Source organism: Mus pahari, chromosome 4, assembly GCF_900095145.1.
Source record: "Mus pahari chromosome 4, PAHARI_EIJ_v1.1, whole genome shotgun sequence".
In the NCBI taxonomy this organism is placed as follows: domain Eukaryota; kingdom Metazoa; phylum Chordata; class Mammalia; order Rodentia; family Muridae; genus Mus; species Mus pahari.
This window is the reverse complement of record NC_034593.1, coordinates 115,087,797-115,105,680: the sequence shown is the minus strand read 5'-3', so window position 1 is coordinate 115,105,680 and position 17,884 is coordinate 115,087,797. Positions and strand designations below refer to the sequence as shown.

The window sequence follows — 17,884 nt, the reverse complement described above, 5'->3', positions numbered from 1 at the left end:
AGCAGAAATGTGTGTGTGTGTGTGTGTGTGTGTGTATGTGTGTGTGTGTGTGTGTGTGTGTAATGGAAGCTCAGAGGTCCATATAGACAGTGTCTTCTTAAATTCCTATCTGTCTTAGGTTTCCAGGCAGGGTCTCCCTGAACCTGGAGTCCATTGATTTAGCTGTTCTGGCTGCCCAGTGAGCTCTGGGATCTCCCCATGTCCCAGCTCTGGCATCACAAGTATGTGTCTCTGCACCCGGGTTTTACATGGGTGCCAGAGGTCTGAACTCAGATCCTCATGGTTCTGTAACAGGCATTATACCATCTGAGCCATGTTTTCTGCTCAAAGATATTTTAAAACTGCTTTTCATAATTCTAATGGACAGCTAGAGATGAAGTATATGATATATAGTTTATAATTTAACTGAGCTAAAATTATAGCTCAAATTTGAAGTGCTCAACTAATAATAATATACTGCATTATGAAAGCCCGTTACATTTGTTCACCTCATAGATGCTTATCTGCTGTCTAATCTTGGTGATATCATTGGACCTTGGATTTCTCTTTCTTACAGCATTGATTTAGTTTGCTTTCATTAAGTCAATACCTGTGCTCTTATGTAAACATCCCAAGAGTCATATAGGCAGGCTGGACTTATTAACATGAGCTTCAATTGTGCCTTTACCTATACACAATGAGATTCTCTGAACTTTTACTTTCTGCATTGTCTTTAAACAAAGATTCCACTCAAAAGAAAAACTGTTTTGTCACTTTTAGAATATATTTTAACATAATTATATATATATATATATATATATATATATATATATATATAATTCCAGAAATGACTCTATCTCTGAAATGACTCCCATTTTTCTTTGAGAGACTGATAAAATAGATGAGCCATACATTGTTGTGTGTGTATACATACATAGAATTAAATAAATAAAGTTATTGGGGGTATATCAGGAAGTATTTCTCTTTGTAAATCATATCTGATAGTCTAAGGAAAGGTTTATGATAGAGAAAGGAATATGTACAAAATGTCCACAGCATAAGAGGCAGAAACCACGATGACAGAGAAACAAACCATCCAGCATGTGGGTAGCAGAGACTGGGAAGTAAGGCCTGCCTGCTTGCCTGTCCCTGTTTTATACCTCACAATAGGTCTTCTAAGACATTTTATTTAGTGTTGTTCTGAAAACAAAAGAAAGCACATTTGCTATTAAAAAAAAAAAAAGAAAGAAAGAAAAAAAGAAGAAAAAAAAAAAAAGAAAAAAGTTGGGGCTGGAGAGATGGCTTAGTGGTATAGAGCACTGGCTGCTCTTCCAACGGTCCTGAGTTCAAAAGGTCCTAGCAACCACATGGTGGCTCACAGCCATCTGTATTGGGATCCAGTGCCCTCTTCTGGTATGCATGAAGACAGCATACGCATATACATTGGAGAAATAAATCTTTTTTTAAAAAAATCTTTTTTTGTTTGTTTGTTTTTGTTTTTGTGTGAGACAGGGTTTCTCTGTGTAGCACTGGCTATCCTGGAACTCACTCTGTAGACCAGGCTGGCCTTGAACTCAAAAATCCNCCTGCCTCTGCCTCCCAAGTGCTGGAATCAAAGGCGTGCGCCACCACTGCCAGGCCAGATAAATAAATCATATATATAATAGAACAGTTGGCGAAAGACTTGCGCCTCACCACGTCTGATTGACTCAGTCCTGTCACTCTTGGCCTGTGACTCTTGTATCCCTTTATAGTCTCTTGGAAATCTGTTGGTCTTTTCTGGTTCGGCAAAGACCCAGTGACAGAGTCATTGTCCTCACTGCAACCAGTCTTTAGTACCTGTAGAACAAAACACAGAAGTCTACACAACACACTCAACCTTCTCTGGTGCTCTGTTGCTTCATTCTCCTCATCCTCAAGGGTTTATTATCTCCATGTTCTCCCAACTGCCATCCGGCGCACTAAGTTTGCTGGTACACTTTCAATTATACATTTAAGTATATTCAAGCATATTCAAGTTATTCAAGTATAACTTAAGGAAATTTATTTATATTTAAAAGCTGTGAGGTTTCTTTTTGTGTACAGGAGTCTCGCTTTTAAAATTGGCACAATGGTGCATATTCTTGATGTGCAATGTGATACTTTGAGATGTGTATACATTGGGAAAATAGCTAAATCTGCCAATTTGTTTATTGTCACATTGTACTCTCATCATTTGTGGGTGGATGTGCAGAGAGTACCTACAATGCCCTGGAAAATTTCAAGTACATTGGGACTAAGAACAGAGCTCAGTTAGTACAGGGTTTTCCTAATATGTGTAGGCTGGGCTCCATCACAAATGCTGCCTCATACAAGTTATCCTGGTGCACATGTGCAGTCCAGGCTCTTGGGGAGTGGAGCTACAAGGGTTGGAGTTACAGGGTTTTCCTTGCACATAGCAAGTTTATGGGTTGGAGGCCAGTCTGAGATACATGGCACTCTCAAAAAAGACCTTTTCAAGTGTATAGTACACCGTGGTATTATCTGAGCAACGTGGAATGTCATGCATAGCTTACACTTCTTCCCATTTGACTGACATTTTGTATCCGTTGAGCACCAGCCCTCATCTCTCTTGCCTGCACTCAATCCCTGGTAACCATGATTCTGCTATCTGTTTCTATGATTCGGACTTTTAAACTATTTTTCCAATTAGTGAAGTCACATGATATTTGTATCTCTGTGTCAGGGTTTTGGTTTTTGTTGTTGTTGTTGTTTGTTTGTTTGTTTGTTTGTTTTTCATTTTGAAATCCCTGCTTTGTGTTTGGCATATAATGATTATGGAATTCCTTGCTGCACAAGTGACTAACAACTTCTGAGGCCCATCATTCCTAAGATGAATATAGTTTTCCATTACGATGACCAGTTATTCCAGATGATGTTTGTTAACTTCTAGCCTATTCTGAGGACTGCTCTCAATGCTCCTGTATTAGCATTCCTAACAACTTTACGGAACATTAGTCTGTGGTTTTCAACAAGGAAACTGAGGCATAGCCAAGTTAAAGGACTTGCTGAGGCCTTCCAGCTCATGAGATGAGTCTACAACTGGAAGCCATGAAGCCAGAGGAGTCTGATCTCTCTGCTCCTTATCCCACGTCAGGGATCAAATGCTTTGCTGTTGGCCACTCAGGAGAGCACTGTAGAAAGCCAATGAGCAATAAATTATAACCATAGACTGAACACTATACAGATGACTTACTCTCGATCTCTGGTCCTCTAACCCCTGCAGACATGTGTTACATATAATTTACATAGCCTATCTTGTTTACAGCATCTCTCTGATGGGCTTTGCTTTGAATACATTGCATTTTTATGCTTCATTGTGAAGTTTTTCTAGAAACTTCACTTAGTTCATCTTAGAGATGTCTTGAAGTCATTAGTTTGGTTTCCCAGTATGACTAACTACAAGCACCATTACTAAAGACTCAATTTTTCAAATGGGGGCTAACGGTAATGAATCTTTTCTTGTACAATGTTCCTGGAACCATTGGTCATTTATCTTCAGAGAGAACAAAGGAGTTTTCATGAAAGAGAGTAAGTTTCTAAATGTCCGTGTGGATGAGATGGGGTGTTTGAGGTCTCTCATGCCTTGCTGCTGCTGTAGACAGGGGTCCCCTCTGTGGTTCTGTTCATCTTTTGTCTGGATTTGTTTTTAACTTTACGGTGAATGATTTCTCTCTCTCTAGACTATCACGGAAAAACATAAGCTAAATGTTCCTGAGACGATGACCGAGGTTCTCGATGTTTCTGATGAAGAGGGTGAGTCTTTCCTCTGGTCTTTTGGGACAGCTGCTATGTTGTTATACGAGGGAACTCGAATCTCTTTAGGGACAAAGGAGGTAGTATGGGTGGTAGCATCTTAACACTTAGAACCTGGTTGCAATCTTTAGTCCATTAAATTTACACTCGCCATTGAAAAATCAGGCAAGTCGGGTCTGTGTATCTTTACCATTCTTACCTTAATCTCTAATGACTAGTAAGACTGGGAAATAAGAAAGAAACTTGAAATCACCCATGTGCTAAAAATAGCTGTCTGATATTATAGCCACTATTAATACATATACTAATTATACCAAAGCATTTCATATTTATATGTCTTAAAGAAATTTAAAATGTTCTTCATCAATGGTATATACAAATGCCAGAATATATATTAAACTCAGAAGAAAAGACCCTTATAGAGGCATAAAAGGATCTCAGCACCAAATAGTACAGTCCCAACACAACTAAGCCATCCTTTATGCTAGGAAAGATCTATACTTTCATAATGGTTTTAGGGTTGATAAAAATTACCTAAGCCAGTGGATCTCAACCTTCCTAATGCTGTGTCCCTTTAATACAGTTCCTCATGTTGAGGTGACCCCCAACCATAAAATTATTTTTTGTTGATTCTTCATGACTATAATTTTCTATTATCATGAATCATAATATAAATATCTTAAATGCAGGACATCTGATATGAGACCACCAGAGGAGTTGTGCGTCACAGGTTGAGAGCTGATAATCTAGACAGTTGATTTCAAAGCCCTGAAAAAGACTGTTTTTCTAAAACACGTGCAGGGGACGGCTGAGGGTAGGCTAAGCCTCCATGTTTGGCACAAAAAGGTTCTACCTCCTCAGTGACTTTTCTTTGTTCTACATTTTGAATTTCCCTGTGCTATCTTTCTGGAATAAAAAAAACAAAACAAAAAGGAACAACACCAGGAACAAAAAACAACTACCCTAATATTACAGAAGCACCACACAGGTCATGCAAACTCCAGTCACAAAGCCCATGTGTGGGGATTGGAAAACCTGTTACCATTTCATATGGATGTGGAAAATGTGTGCCTATCTTTGCGAAATCATTGCCATGAAGGTGGGCCTGGGCCTGAGAGTCAGAGACTCTATTGAAAATATTAAATACATCTTTAGGTTCTTCAACATGAAATCTCAAGCCAAAGCTTTACAGTCTTAGTCTTACTTGGAATCAGTTGGAACCAGGCTGTCTTTTTATTGGCAACATGCACTGAGCTGTGTCAGTGTGCATAAGAATTATGACAAGAATAAACGAATGTTGGATCAATGTATTATGATGAGTCATTTTTAAAAAGTTCTGCCAAAGGCTACAGTTCTGGGTTTATTACGAGTGTGTGTTGTGTTCCAACATCCATGTATGCATACCATGGCTTTGGTGGGATTCTCTTTCTGATTCTCATTCGTATGTTGTGCAGCCCTTAAGCAGCTTGGTGACCACTTTATCGATGGGGAAGCACTTAGTGATTCAGGTACCATAAGGACTCGGATTGATCGCTTTGCTTTGCTTTCAACTTTTCTTAGCTTCATAGAAGCAGCTTGTTGATGTCTTAAATCTTTTTGATTAATACTAACGTTTCTTTGGAAATAGCTTGTGTAATGGGGGTGGAATTGTGCATGTGTGCGTGTGATGTGTGCATTTTATTAACTTGTAAGTTTAAAGCCATGATTTGCTTATTCTGGTAATAATTTAGAAGCTATTATGGAGATGTATTAAACAAAATTATTTTCTTCAAGGAATGTTGTAAGAATGTTTCCCCAGAGGATTTTTTTTTTTTTTAGAATAGAGACTTTGAGGAAAAGTAATTCTTTAATACTGGAGTGATCATGACATAGTGGTAGCTAGTCTATTAGTTACTATCTACACTTTCAGCCAAGACTACTTGAGCTGAATGCTTACATTGCCCTTCTTGGTTGGGAAGAATATATTATTAAATTAGAATCCAGGTATGGGAGAATGTATCTGTGGTCACAATTACTTAGGAGGCAGAGGCAGGGGGATAACTCAGAGCAGACAATGAAGGTCTTCCTGGGCTGGGCATGGGGGTACATGACTTTACTCTCAGTACTCGGGAGACAGAGGCAGGTGGGTGTTTGCAAGTTTGAGGCCAGCCTGTCCATGTCCTTTGTTCCAGGACAGCTGCATTTATGCTATGTAGACAGAATCTGTCTTAAAGGGGCGGGGGTAAGGTCAGCCTCAGCAAATGAATAATTAGAAGTAGTAATGTGATTGTTTTCTAAAAGATAGTCAAGAATAGAGGTAAGTTAACCACTAAATATCTTTAAAATATTATTCAGAGAGAAAAGGACGGGTATAAGGAGATGACTATGTGTGTAATAATACACTCTTTTAAATGACTTACTGTGTGTGTCTGATGAGTGAATTTTCATCCATCATTTGCATGTAGTACCTACAGAGGCTAGAAGAGAGCATCAGGTCTCCCCATGTTTCAATAGGAAGGGCAAGGGCAAGGGCAGGAACCCAGTGACATTTCAGAGAGTCTCTATCCAAGCTTCGTAGATGTCTATACAATGGGTAACTATTGTGACTACACTATTTGATCTTAATTTATACCCATATTTTTGATATCTGTGTTCCACAGAGTCCTGAAATGGCTAATATACCAGACACCAGTCATGTAGAATCTTGTAGTTTTAGATTACCAAAATCAATTTTACTTAAAAACAACAACAACAACAAAAACAAAGCTGTAGTACACTGATGCCTTATAGTCCCTAGGAATGAGCTGCCCAGAAATGTCTAAAAAAAAAACCCTGGGAAATACAACAAAAAATGAACTCATTAACTTGAGAGTCATCTATTAAATGAATACATCTATAATTTAGGAAGACATTGCTCCAAGTACAGGAAACAACAAGGAAACTCACATTAAGTTTGTTATATAATATGGGAAAAAAAGTTGTGTCTGACGGTTTTATACCAGATAAGTTAATAATAGAGTATATGTCAGGGAACAATTGTTATGTAATAGCAAAGTTCTTCCCAAGTTGAACAGAATTCAGTGTATGCGAGTAAGAGCTAATGTTCTTAATTAAGAATGTTATTTAAATTGTTTTTCAGCAATTAAAGGCAATTAACCACTAGCAGAGGACCTGGGTTTTGATTCCCAGACCCCACATGGTGGCACACAACCACCAGCCAGGGGATCTAGCAGTCATATGCAACAGGCATACATGCATGCAGGCAAAACACTCATACCCATAGATAGATAGATAGATAGATAGATAGATAGATAGATAGATAGATAGATAGATAGATAGAAGTTGTATGGATAGATACATAGATAGAAGATAGATGGATGGATGATTGATAGATAGATAGACAGACAGACAGACAGACAGACAGACAAACAGATAGATAGATAGATAGATAGATAGATAGATAGATAGATAGATAGATAGACAGACAAAGAAACCACTTATCTCTCCCATCTCCCTCACTAAAAGCATGAAGACAACTATTTACAAAGATCTCATATAGAAAGTTTGTCAAGAAGTATGTTGGCAGGGTATGAAGTGGACAAATAAGAGAGGACTCAGTGATAAGAGATGGCTCAGTGGTTAAGAGCACCGACTACTCTTCCGAAGGTACTGAGTTCAAATCCCAGCAACCACATGGTGGCTCACAACCATCTGTAATGAGATCTGACGCCCTCTTCTGGTGCGTCTAAAGACAGCTACATTGTACTTAGATATAATAATAATAATAAATAAATCTTAAAAAAAAAAGAAACATTTTGTTTTCTCATGCTAAATGTAAGGTACTTACAGAAAATCTAGGTGCAGAATTCTTGGAGGAGACTGAGATATGTATTTGGAATGTGACAAAGGTCCAAGATGGATCCACTTTTCAACACAGTATATTCTATGAGGCCCTTGAAGGTTTAATGATGTGTGGTAAATGGGACATGGCAGGGGTCATACAGGAAAACCATTTCAGACAAAGGAACCTGAGAAGAAAGACTCAAAGTAATATAGAAAAGACTAGGAGAGATTCTGTCAGAGATGCCAAGGAGGGTGTTTATCAAAAAAGTCACCTCTTGGTCATTGTTTAATTACTAGAATCAGTTAACAATAGCAAGGGTCTGATTATGAAAGGAAGTTTGATTATAAAAGAAAGAGAAGCTGAGTATTATATTTAAAAAGGCCTAAGATGGGCTAAAGAAATGCTAGCTAGCGCTTTACTGTATGAAGGGAGAATCCTTCATGAATCTGGCGGTATAGGAGGCTGATTAGAGACAAGACTAGACCATGTTTTCAAGAAGATAGAAGACATAAGGCTCTAGAAGGAGAAGTAGATAAATATGAATCTCCTCTACCTCTTCTCACACATACTTTCCATCACTCAGTGTTGATACACCACCCTGAACAATGGTATTTTTATGTGCAAATAATTTAGAAAGAAATTATATACAGAATCAAGAAAATGTAGCCTGAGACAAAAGTCATTTCTGTTAACAATAGCAGATTAGGTTCTGGACACTGTTGCTAGCCTTGAAGACTTGATTTTTAGAGTCATAATAATGACATCATGATCTATTTATTACACCACAGGTGTTTCCAAATTCTGAAGCCTCCCTTTTAATAAACTGAACATAGCAGCTGTTCTCAGAGCAACCACCAAAAGAGGCGGAGAATGGGGGAGAACGTTAAGGACAGCCATGGCCTGGTGAACTCAGCATGATTAGAGGGTTGTAAACGCTGCATTGGCTTGCCAGCATTTTTAAAAGGATGTATTTTATTTTAAATATATTGTTCAGATGGCTCACTCTCCTTTTGTAACACAAATCCCTAAAGACCAGGGAGGACATCTGGGGCTGGGTTCACTCCCAGGTTGTGCTGCTGGACCCAGCTACATCCACCTTTCTGAGCCTCCTTCCCAGCAAGGCATGACAAGAAAGAGGTTGAGTAAGAAAATCTAAAATGTGGGTCACGTCTTATTAAGGAGTATTGAGACATTCTAACACACAAGGAATAGAAACTTATTTTGAGTTAGTTTTGTTCCCTGTGACCACCTTGGCAACGGAGAGACTGGGGTCAGAACTGGAAACTCGGGAGAATCAGGTTGGCATCCAGAATCTAAGCCAGAAGAAGCTCAGGAGGCCCTAACCTGGGTAGCATAATGGACTTAAGCCCAGGAGGCCCTAACCTGGGTAGTGTAATGGACTTAAGCCCAGGAGGCCCTAACCTGGGTAGTGTAATGGACTTAAGCCCAGGAGGCCCTAACCTGGGTAGTGTAATGGACTTAAGCCAAGTTGGATTGATTAGATCCTTGGGGTATGGTAAGCGAGGAGAGAAAGAGGAAGCATGCATTTTTGAGTGTTAGGTAATATTTAGGTTCTTGCTTAAGGGATACGGAATGCTCGGCCTTTTGTATGTCTTGTATTTCACCATTTCCATCATCTTTTCACACATGAAAAAGGGTCGCAGTGTGTCTTCCCGAACGCGAATAAAACTCTCTAAAAATTACTAGGCTTATCCCCAAGTCCGACCATATCTAGATTTTAGTAGTCCTGTCCTTAGAACTTAATTTCTTTCTACTTTAGTTCTCTTTTGTATCTTTAATCTTATAAAGTCTTATAAGTCTTGTAAGATTTTATTATCAAATTTATGAGCAGCAATTTGGTTTTCAGAAGGTAATGTCTTACTGTCAAGCCTGATAAACTTCATTAACCCCAGGTCCTTCACAGTGGAGGGAGAGACCATGTTCCTCTTTCACATGTCTATGTACACTGAAACATGAGACATACACAGAGACACATAGAGAGGGACACAGAAACAAACACAGATACACAAGCAGAGATACACACAGACATACACACACATGGATGGAGACATACACACTAACACAGAGAGACACACACAAAAATACAGATACAGACACACACACATCCATTATCAATCAATCATTGAAATAATAATCTCTCATTGTAGAACTGTCTCATATATCTTAGCACATAGTCAATGGCGTGAAGAGACTATTAATACTGGATTATGCACAGAATTATTGTATACACTTCTGAGAAAATATTAGTAATCTGCACACTGGGCTAATCTGTAAGCTAGACTTGTCATCATAACAAACAGAATGAATAAAGCTAGTTCAAAGATATTCAAAGAGTTACAATTCAGTTAATTATTTTTTCCTTGATGCCTTTTGGGGAAATTAATCAAATACTCTCTCTATAGGCTTTAGCCATCTGTAGACATGCGCATGGGTTCTGTGTCTTCCTGATGGGCAGTGTTTTGCTGTTATCCAAGGTGTCGTGTGAATGCACTTCGTAACTATGGGCATATTTTGTTGCTGCTACTAAAGTGAACAAGTGCCTCCCTTCGCTGTCATCTGATTGCCCCAGGTGATGACACGGTGACAGGTGATGGGGGAGAATACCTCAGGCCAGAAGATCTCAAGGAGCTCGGAGATGACTCACTGCCCAGCAGTCAGTTCCTGGATGGCATGAGCTACCTTCGGTACAGTCTGGAGGGGGGAAGATCTGACAGGTATCCGTCAAACTTACATTCAATTTCACAACTATGCACAGCACATCTTTTAAACATTTTCTTTTTCTTTTTTTCCTTTTTCTTTTGGTTTTTTTTAGAGATAAGGTCTCACTATGTAGCCAAGAATAGCATGGAACTTTCTCCGATGAGCCTCAAACTTCTGATCCCCCTTTCTCAGCTGCCTGAGTACTGGGCGTGCACTGTAGGCACACATCACTATGCCTGGCTTACCACATATATTTTTTATGGTGATAGAGAATGTAGACACCATTGAGCACCTTGATCAACAGTTCACTTGCTTGTTAGAGTGTCATCTCGTTCATGTCTCTGACACCTTAAGTAGAGCCCATTTTGAGAACCAGGAAACCAGTTCAGAGATATCAAAGAATACCACATAATCATGCAGCTACTACAAAGCAAGAGCGAGCCAAGATAAAGAGGAGCCCCTCCCTTTCAAAGTGATGGATTTAATCAGCTGCCACTTTTCTCTGTAGGCAAATTCTAAGGGCAGTTTTGCCTGGCAGATATGGTTAGCATCTCCAGATGCCCCTGACTCTAAGTTAACTCTTAGTGCTGTAATTTCTGTGTGCACACAAATCCATTATAAAAAGTAACAGAAGACAAGCGCAAAGGAAAATTGCCCTGGAGTCAACTTTTTTATTAAAAAATAAATAAATAAAAAAGGAGGAGGACAGGACCTTAAGAGGTGGCCCAAGTCCATAAGGATCCCACTCTGTAGACAAATCCGAGGAGCCTTGCTAATATTCTGAACTGGGTCAATGTTATCCTGGTTACTCCTAACTAATACAGCTGGCGCTTACTACTCTCCACAGCAAGATGACTAAGAATATTCTGGGTGCTTCCTCAGAAATATGGCTGCCAAGCTGGGTCACATGTGCGCTTGTCCATGTTACTGTATTTTCTTCCCATCAACAGTCCCGTGATCATAGTACAAAGCTGACTCTTGTCAGTCACTTTATGAGTTTCCCTCTTATTTATCACTTAAGGAAGAAGCATCAATTCTACACAAATAATCTCTGTAGGCAACTTATTTGGGGTCTTTCCCCTTGAGAGCCTGAATCCCATTTCTTGTTTTTTTTGTTTTTTTTTGTTTTGTTTTTTGTTTTGTTTTTGTTTTTGTTTTCCTCTTCTTTTGTCCCTTTTCCTCACTTTTTTTTTTTTTCTGTGTAAGTTCATTCTCAAACTAGCCATTCTGGTAAATCCAGGAGGTACCAACATGATTAAAATATGTTCGCGAAATTCATAGCCTAACAGAGACCCTGAAAGGCTGGGGCAGAAGGGCTCTGAGCATCTCTGTAGGACAAAGAGACTCAAGCTTCCTGGCAGGCAGTGGTCCAAACCAGGTGGGATGCTGAGCACTGCTTCTGGGAAAGGCAGAAGGCACTGAAGCCTTCACGGGGGGGGGGGGGGGGTGTGGTGATTCAAGCCTTTAATCCCAGCACTTGGGAGGCAGAGGCAGGGGGGGCCTTGGGGGGGGGGGGGGGGGGGGGGGGGGGAGAGGGGGAGGAGCTAGCAGAGGCTTGTGTTAGTGGGACCACAGGGTGGTGCAGTGGGCTGGACCAGGAATGGAGGGGATACACACCCGCATTTTACCAGAATCCCTCTTCTGTGATGCAGACAATTGTTCTGGTGGAGAGGGGTCAATGGGCTAGACAACGTAGGTGCAGTATACTGTTTGCTGGTGGTGATGACAGTATTAAACTTTAACCCCGGCCCAGTTGTAGAAAGAATTCCACAGTGATGTGGAATTTTGAGATGTGGGTAGTGGGATTGGTTGGTGAGTTTTATAGGGCAATTGAAGAAGATGGGTTGCGACTCCTTGCTATTGGTGCTTACATAGAGGGTAGCCCTTAGGGTCAAGGTAAGGAAGAAGGAGCCCTTGGGAGGTGTGGAGGAGAGGTGACAACCTGTGCTCCATACATTAAGCTCTTATCCACTGACAGATTTGGATTTGTAATCCAAGATTCTTTTTTCTACTATAAATAATTTTTATTAATTTATTTATTCACTTTACAGCCTGATCGCAGCAAGTCTCCCTCTAATACAGCCCCCCTCCTCTATTTCTCTTCCCTTTTTCCCTGAGAAGCTGGAGGGGTGGGGGAGGGGCTGGGTATCACCCGACCCTGACTCTTCAAGGCACTGGAGAAGCTGCATCCTCTCCCACTGAGGCCAGACGAGGCAGCTCAGTTAGGGGAATGGGATCTGTAGGTAGGCAACAGATTCAGGGACAGCCCCCCCCTCTATGTTTCAGCCTAAGAAAATATTTATAGCTTTGTGTGAATTCACAGTAATCTATGAATAGCCTGATTAAGCTCAGCCAATGAACACTTCATTTTCATCAGTTTCTAATTATTTTTTCTTAAATGCCTGATTCACTCACAGTTTCTATTTCCAATGTAAAGCTGAGAGTTATAACATACTTTCCATAGAGTGGGGAGGGGGGTGAATGGTTTGGGACTTATCAACATACAAAGACAGAGACATGAAACAAACATTGCACGCTCTGTTCTTGGATTCTCATGTGCACCTCTTGACCACCACGTGTATACACAAGACCCCCCCCCCCCACAAATAGGTCTTCCAGGCCACATCTCATCTTCATGTTTTATTAATTACTCCTTCAGTTTTGCTTGAGCGGTTTGGTACATCACTTTTTTTGGTAACCATTCTCCTCTTTCATTATTTCTTTATTTGGTGTGCTGTCCATAGTACCATTCCCAGGTAGGTATTACACAGCATGGAACCATGGTCTTCCTGGGCTCATTCGCATCTCCCTGCTTCCTGCTCATCACTGCTCACTGCTCACTCTGTGTGTGTGTGTGTGTGTATGTGCGTGAGTGTGCGTACATGTGTGCATAGATGTGCACTGGCAAACGCTACTTATATTCTAGAATTATAGATTTTCCCTCAAATTAGCCCCTCTTTCGCCCCCCCCCCCCGCAACCCCGTGCTAAATTAGAGGAGCGATAACAGTGTCACAAGAACCAGCCCTGATTCTAACTCTTACAGTGCCACCTAGTGGCTGGAAACACAGGAGCATGGCCCTCCCAAAACAAACTAAGCAGCCTATCTAGCTATACTGAGAAAAGACAGAAAACAACGTTCGGGTGCCTAAAGTAAGCATACATACAGAAGGATTAGAACACATCCATTTTAATGCACGTGGAGGAAAACCACAGCCAGAGTACAGTCAGTTGGATTTGAATCCATTTGTTATTATTGCTTACAACTGTCCAAATTCAAATAGGAAAACGCTAAGTAACAACAAATCGCAGACGCTTCTTCAACCACACTGAAAATGTCGCATATTTACTTGTTCAAAGAGACTTAAACTCTACACTGTCTAGTAAGTATTATAGTTTCCTGAGCTAGTAATTGTTACACTCATTCAAATCTATAAGGCAGTTGTGTGATAGAAGGAGAATGTATGAATTGAATCCTTCTTTCTATCTATAGCGTTGGATCCTCCAAGTGAACAAGTATGTTTTAATTTCTTTGAGTGTGGCATTCTCAGTGCACTAGCTCAACAGGAGGCCTCCCTGAAGTAATGTCTTGTAAATGGTAACTCTGTTGTAACGTGTTTAAACTTGTCTGTGATGTCTCCCACTCGGTTTATGATGTAGAGATTTAAACTTTTTTCAAAAGTTTAATTCTTGTTATTAGTTCATCGGAGAGAATTATGTCTCTGCTGTTAGAATTTTCCAGCCATACTTACTTCATTTAAGCAGACTCTGTGACAGCGTTAGGGGAGAAAAGAACAGTTAGGACACATGAGCTTGATTCACTGACCAATTAGCATTTCAGACAACAGGCAGCAGAGACAGCTATGTAAGATCCACAAAGAAGTGCACACTCAAACTGTGGTCCTGCCCAGTTCCCTCCGTCTTCACACTCTAATTCCTACCTTTCTCTTTTGTGGCTCTAGGCTACTTTGTTGCTTTCTCCCTGTTAGTCATTTAGGCAAGATAAAAATTAATAACTCCCTCTACCTCCTCTAAATCAAAACCAGTTGAGAAAGACCCCAGAAGACAGAGGCAGAACAATCAAGTGTTCAAGGCCAGCCTGGGCTACATAGTGAATTCCAGACCAGCTTAGGCGACAGATTAAGACTCTGTCTCAGGCAAACAAAACTAATTATGCCAACATAATGTCATTTGACTGTGCAGATTGATTAGAAGGACTAAGTTATGCAAAGGACAATTGTTTTGTCCGTTGCATTTGAGTCTATAATTTGGAACAACAAAGATCAGAGGTATCAAAAATTCAAAACACTGAATAGCAAGGCCTTAATTGCATTTTGAAGCCCCACATCACTTTTGGTCAGCGTATGTTGGTGGATTGCCCTTGAGTTGGTGTGCGTCTGTCCTGCTCTGGCCTCTCATCCCCATGGCAACTCTTTAGGGATTCCTACAGGACACACAGGGCATGCAAAGGGGACAGTGTTCTCTGAGATCACGGCACTGCTGCGCTCACCCGAGGTAAACAGGAGGCACCCCACTTCCACAGGAAGCACGCATTTGGCCACAGTTCATGTCACTCTGTACCTTCCAGGGGAGGACATTGACATTCAGCTATTCACAATGTGGAAAGGAAGGGAAAGTGGCAGGGGAGGAGAAGAGAAAATAAAGAGGAAAAAAAAAAAAAAAAACCCTGCCTTTTCTTTTGCTTTCGCTCTGAGTAGTCTGCTTACCACCAAATATTTTCCCATGACTGCAAGGATGTTATTTAACACAGATTTAAGAACTATTGCCTGCCTAAAAATTTCCTCCCCCAACACTGGCAAATAAGTGACAGTTGCCAGTTTCCAACATTTCTGGAAAGAAAACGAATCAGATTAGGAGTATCAAATGTAACTTGCGGATTCCCTTGTGCCCTTGCTGCTCCGTGTTGAGCACAGTCCGAGGATGCATTTTAGCTGCTGGGCAGAGACCTGGGTAGGACCACTCAGAGACCCGCGTCCCCTGGAAGTTGCACTGTTAGCTAATAGCAGGCTTTTTTCATTCTCCTGCTCGGCTCATTTCACCTTCCCAACCCTCCACCGCTGTTGGTACATGACCATGACCTCCTGCCAACCTACCAGCCTCCGGTCCTTCAGTTCCGACAGGTCTCACACTCTGAGCCATGCATCGTACCTGAGGGACAGTGCCATGATTGACGACACGGTTGTGATCCCCAGCCACCAGGTACAGGACTTTCTGCCTTTGTATCTGCTTTCTGGACAGCTTTTTCGTACATCCTAACACCACAACTATCCGGTGGAAACCCGTTGGGGGGTGGGGGGTGGGGTGGAGAGAAGAAAGCAAAGAAGAAAGAACAATAAAGACCTCAATTCTTTCTTAATGACAGCAATGACAAGATCAGGATGATAGATTTGAGCGTGTCTCATAGCGTGAGAGATTATAGTGTTTCCTTATTCAGCCATACTGAGTTCCTCTCTCTGCAGATTTTATGTAAAGATTTGTGTTCTGGAAATAATGTCTCCATTCTGAGGGGAAAAAACTGAAGCAGGGCATGTTTATAAAACAAATGGTGTGTTGTAAAGTAAATTTTGTTGCAATATTGAAGGTAGCTGTGAGAAAGTGCTTAAAGTTTATTCCAGACAAAACCTTATAATTTTAGATATAAATTGATGGATTGGATACAGGGAAATAGACTTTTTTTTTTTTGGCTTTCAAAGTACTCTGCTATTGTATGAGTTAAAAGGGAATACACTAGAAGAGGTTTTTTTGTTTGTTTGTTTTTAGATATATTTCTTATGTTTTTTTATTGAAAATCTTCTAAGTCATAGCTCCTTTTGTTTTATGCTTTTTCAGAATTCCTTGTATTCTACTTGAGTTTTGAAGCATCGTTTTTCATTGAACCCACTGTTCTTTGTGTGTAGGTGTCTGCGCTAGCCAAGGAGGCAGAAAGGAATTCTTATCGTCTGAGCTGGGGCACTGAGAACTTAGACAACGTGGCTCTTTCTTCCAGTCCTATTCATTCAGGGTGAGTGAATCAATATTATGTATCCAGATCAAGAGGTAAAAAGAGATGTGAAAAGTCACAGCTTTGTCCAGTTGCTTCAGTGGATGCTTAGCTTACAGAGGAGGCGCCCTTTGTTTCAACTTGTGAATAACATTGCTTTTTCCAACATGGTTCCAGCTACGCCAATGAGGCAGCCAAAAAGGGGGTTGAATTCAGCATAGAAAACTACTGTTTTAAAGTAACTAGCAGCAACAGTTTGCTGACTGACTAGAACATGCGGGCCACTTCTTTACTGATCGCACGCAGTCTTTAGAGCCATCTTTTAAAAAGAGGCGAGGCCAGCAGCTTATTTGAAAGTTCCAATCTGCTAAGATGAACTGGCTGGCCTTTGAAATAAAAGTCTTCTCTCACGTATCAATGCCCTTAAAGTGGTGGTTATGGAAGTCCAAGTCGCACACATATACAGGTTGTACACTCAAGTAGTGACGTAAATAAAGAGAAGTTTACAGCTAGAGTGTCCTCTTCCAGTGCCCTTTGTAGAGTGGATCCAACACTGCCCACTTATCACCACCTAAAAGTTAACCCCGGACCCTGAACAGTCCTCTCAGTATAGCTCAAGTCTTCCTTGGCATGGGAGAATTTAATATGTACACATTTCTTAAAGACTTTAAAATAGAATACTTTCTGAATTGTTTTTGCCCTCGGGTTTTAGTAATAGTAGGATAATATTATAATTATAATCTTCATGTGTTTTCTTTTAAGTGAAATTTCTACCCATATTTTACCAAAAAAAAAAAATGCAATACTTTGGTTTAAATTATTATCCCAGACTCCTCATGTGTAATCTTCATAACTGTTTTGAACAGTGCGCCCTTCCTTCTTTGTGTTTTAAAATAGCCTCCTTCCAGGGAATTAGTCCATGACATTGTAAACATTTTGAACTTTTTAGTGTAATAGTCTGCTAAACACCATAAAATTAGACAGATATTGAAAATAAACACCTTGTTTTCCTTGTTAAATACTATAGCTAGTTCTTGGTCTACCAAGAGTTGCTTAGAGGAATTAAAAAGATTAAACTCCATTCAAATTTAATTAAGAATTTTAAATGCAAAATGAAGTAATTAAAATCTCTATTATAAATTGCTCAAAAACCCTAGCATTGCCTTCTGCTACTGAGGCTCCCCATGTAAGTAAGAGAGGAGAGGTCTGGGCCTCAATGACTGAGGAGAACAGATAAGAACCCAGACTCCATGCCACCGAATAAAGACATAATTTTAGATTACAATGTAACCAACTACCAATAGCAATTTTTAAAGAGTGAATGTTACAGTAATAGTTTGATTTTCAAATTAATTGTTACTCTTAAAAAGGAAATTCTTAAAGTTTAATGTACATCAATATCCAATTTATTTTACCAATCTAAATGATATCTCTGAGCTATAATGACTAGATAATGGTTACTTCATTGTGGTTGGTTACTGGTAATGAACAATCAGAATATAAGAAAGAAAGAAAGAAAGAAAGAAAGAAAGAAAGAAAGAAAGAAAGAAAGAAAGAAAGAAAGAAA

At 40.1% G+C, this 17,884-nt stretch overlaps 1 protein-coding gene across 13 annotated transcripts in view; it reads left to right on the top strand.

The window, feature by feature from the left end:
* Ank2 (ankyrin 2) overlaps positions 1-17,884 on the top strand; it is a 569,474-nt gene that overhangs the window by 496,248 nt on the left and 55,342 nt on the right. For 9 of the 13 annotated variants that reach the window (XM_029537925.1, XM_029537924.1, XM_029537920.1 and 6 more), the window contains 4 exons: positions 3,702-3,774; positions 10,188-10,332; positions 15,434-15,536; positions 16,235-16,338. In XM_029537925.1, coding sequence (XP_029393785.1) covers positions 3,702-3,774; positions 10,188-10,332; positions 15,434-15,536; positions 16,235-16,338 — 425 coding nt within the window. Of the gene's footprint in view, positions 1-3,701; positions 3,775-5,228; positions 5,283-10,187; positions 10,333-13,062; positions 13,075-15,433; positions 15,537-16,234; positions 16,339-17,884 lie in introns of all 13 variants that reach the window. The other 4 variants (XM_021195385.2, XM_029537917.1, XM_029537919.1 and 1 more) reach the window with 2 other exon arrangements.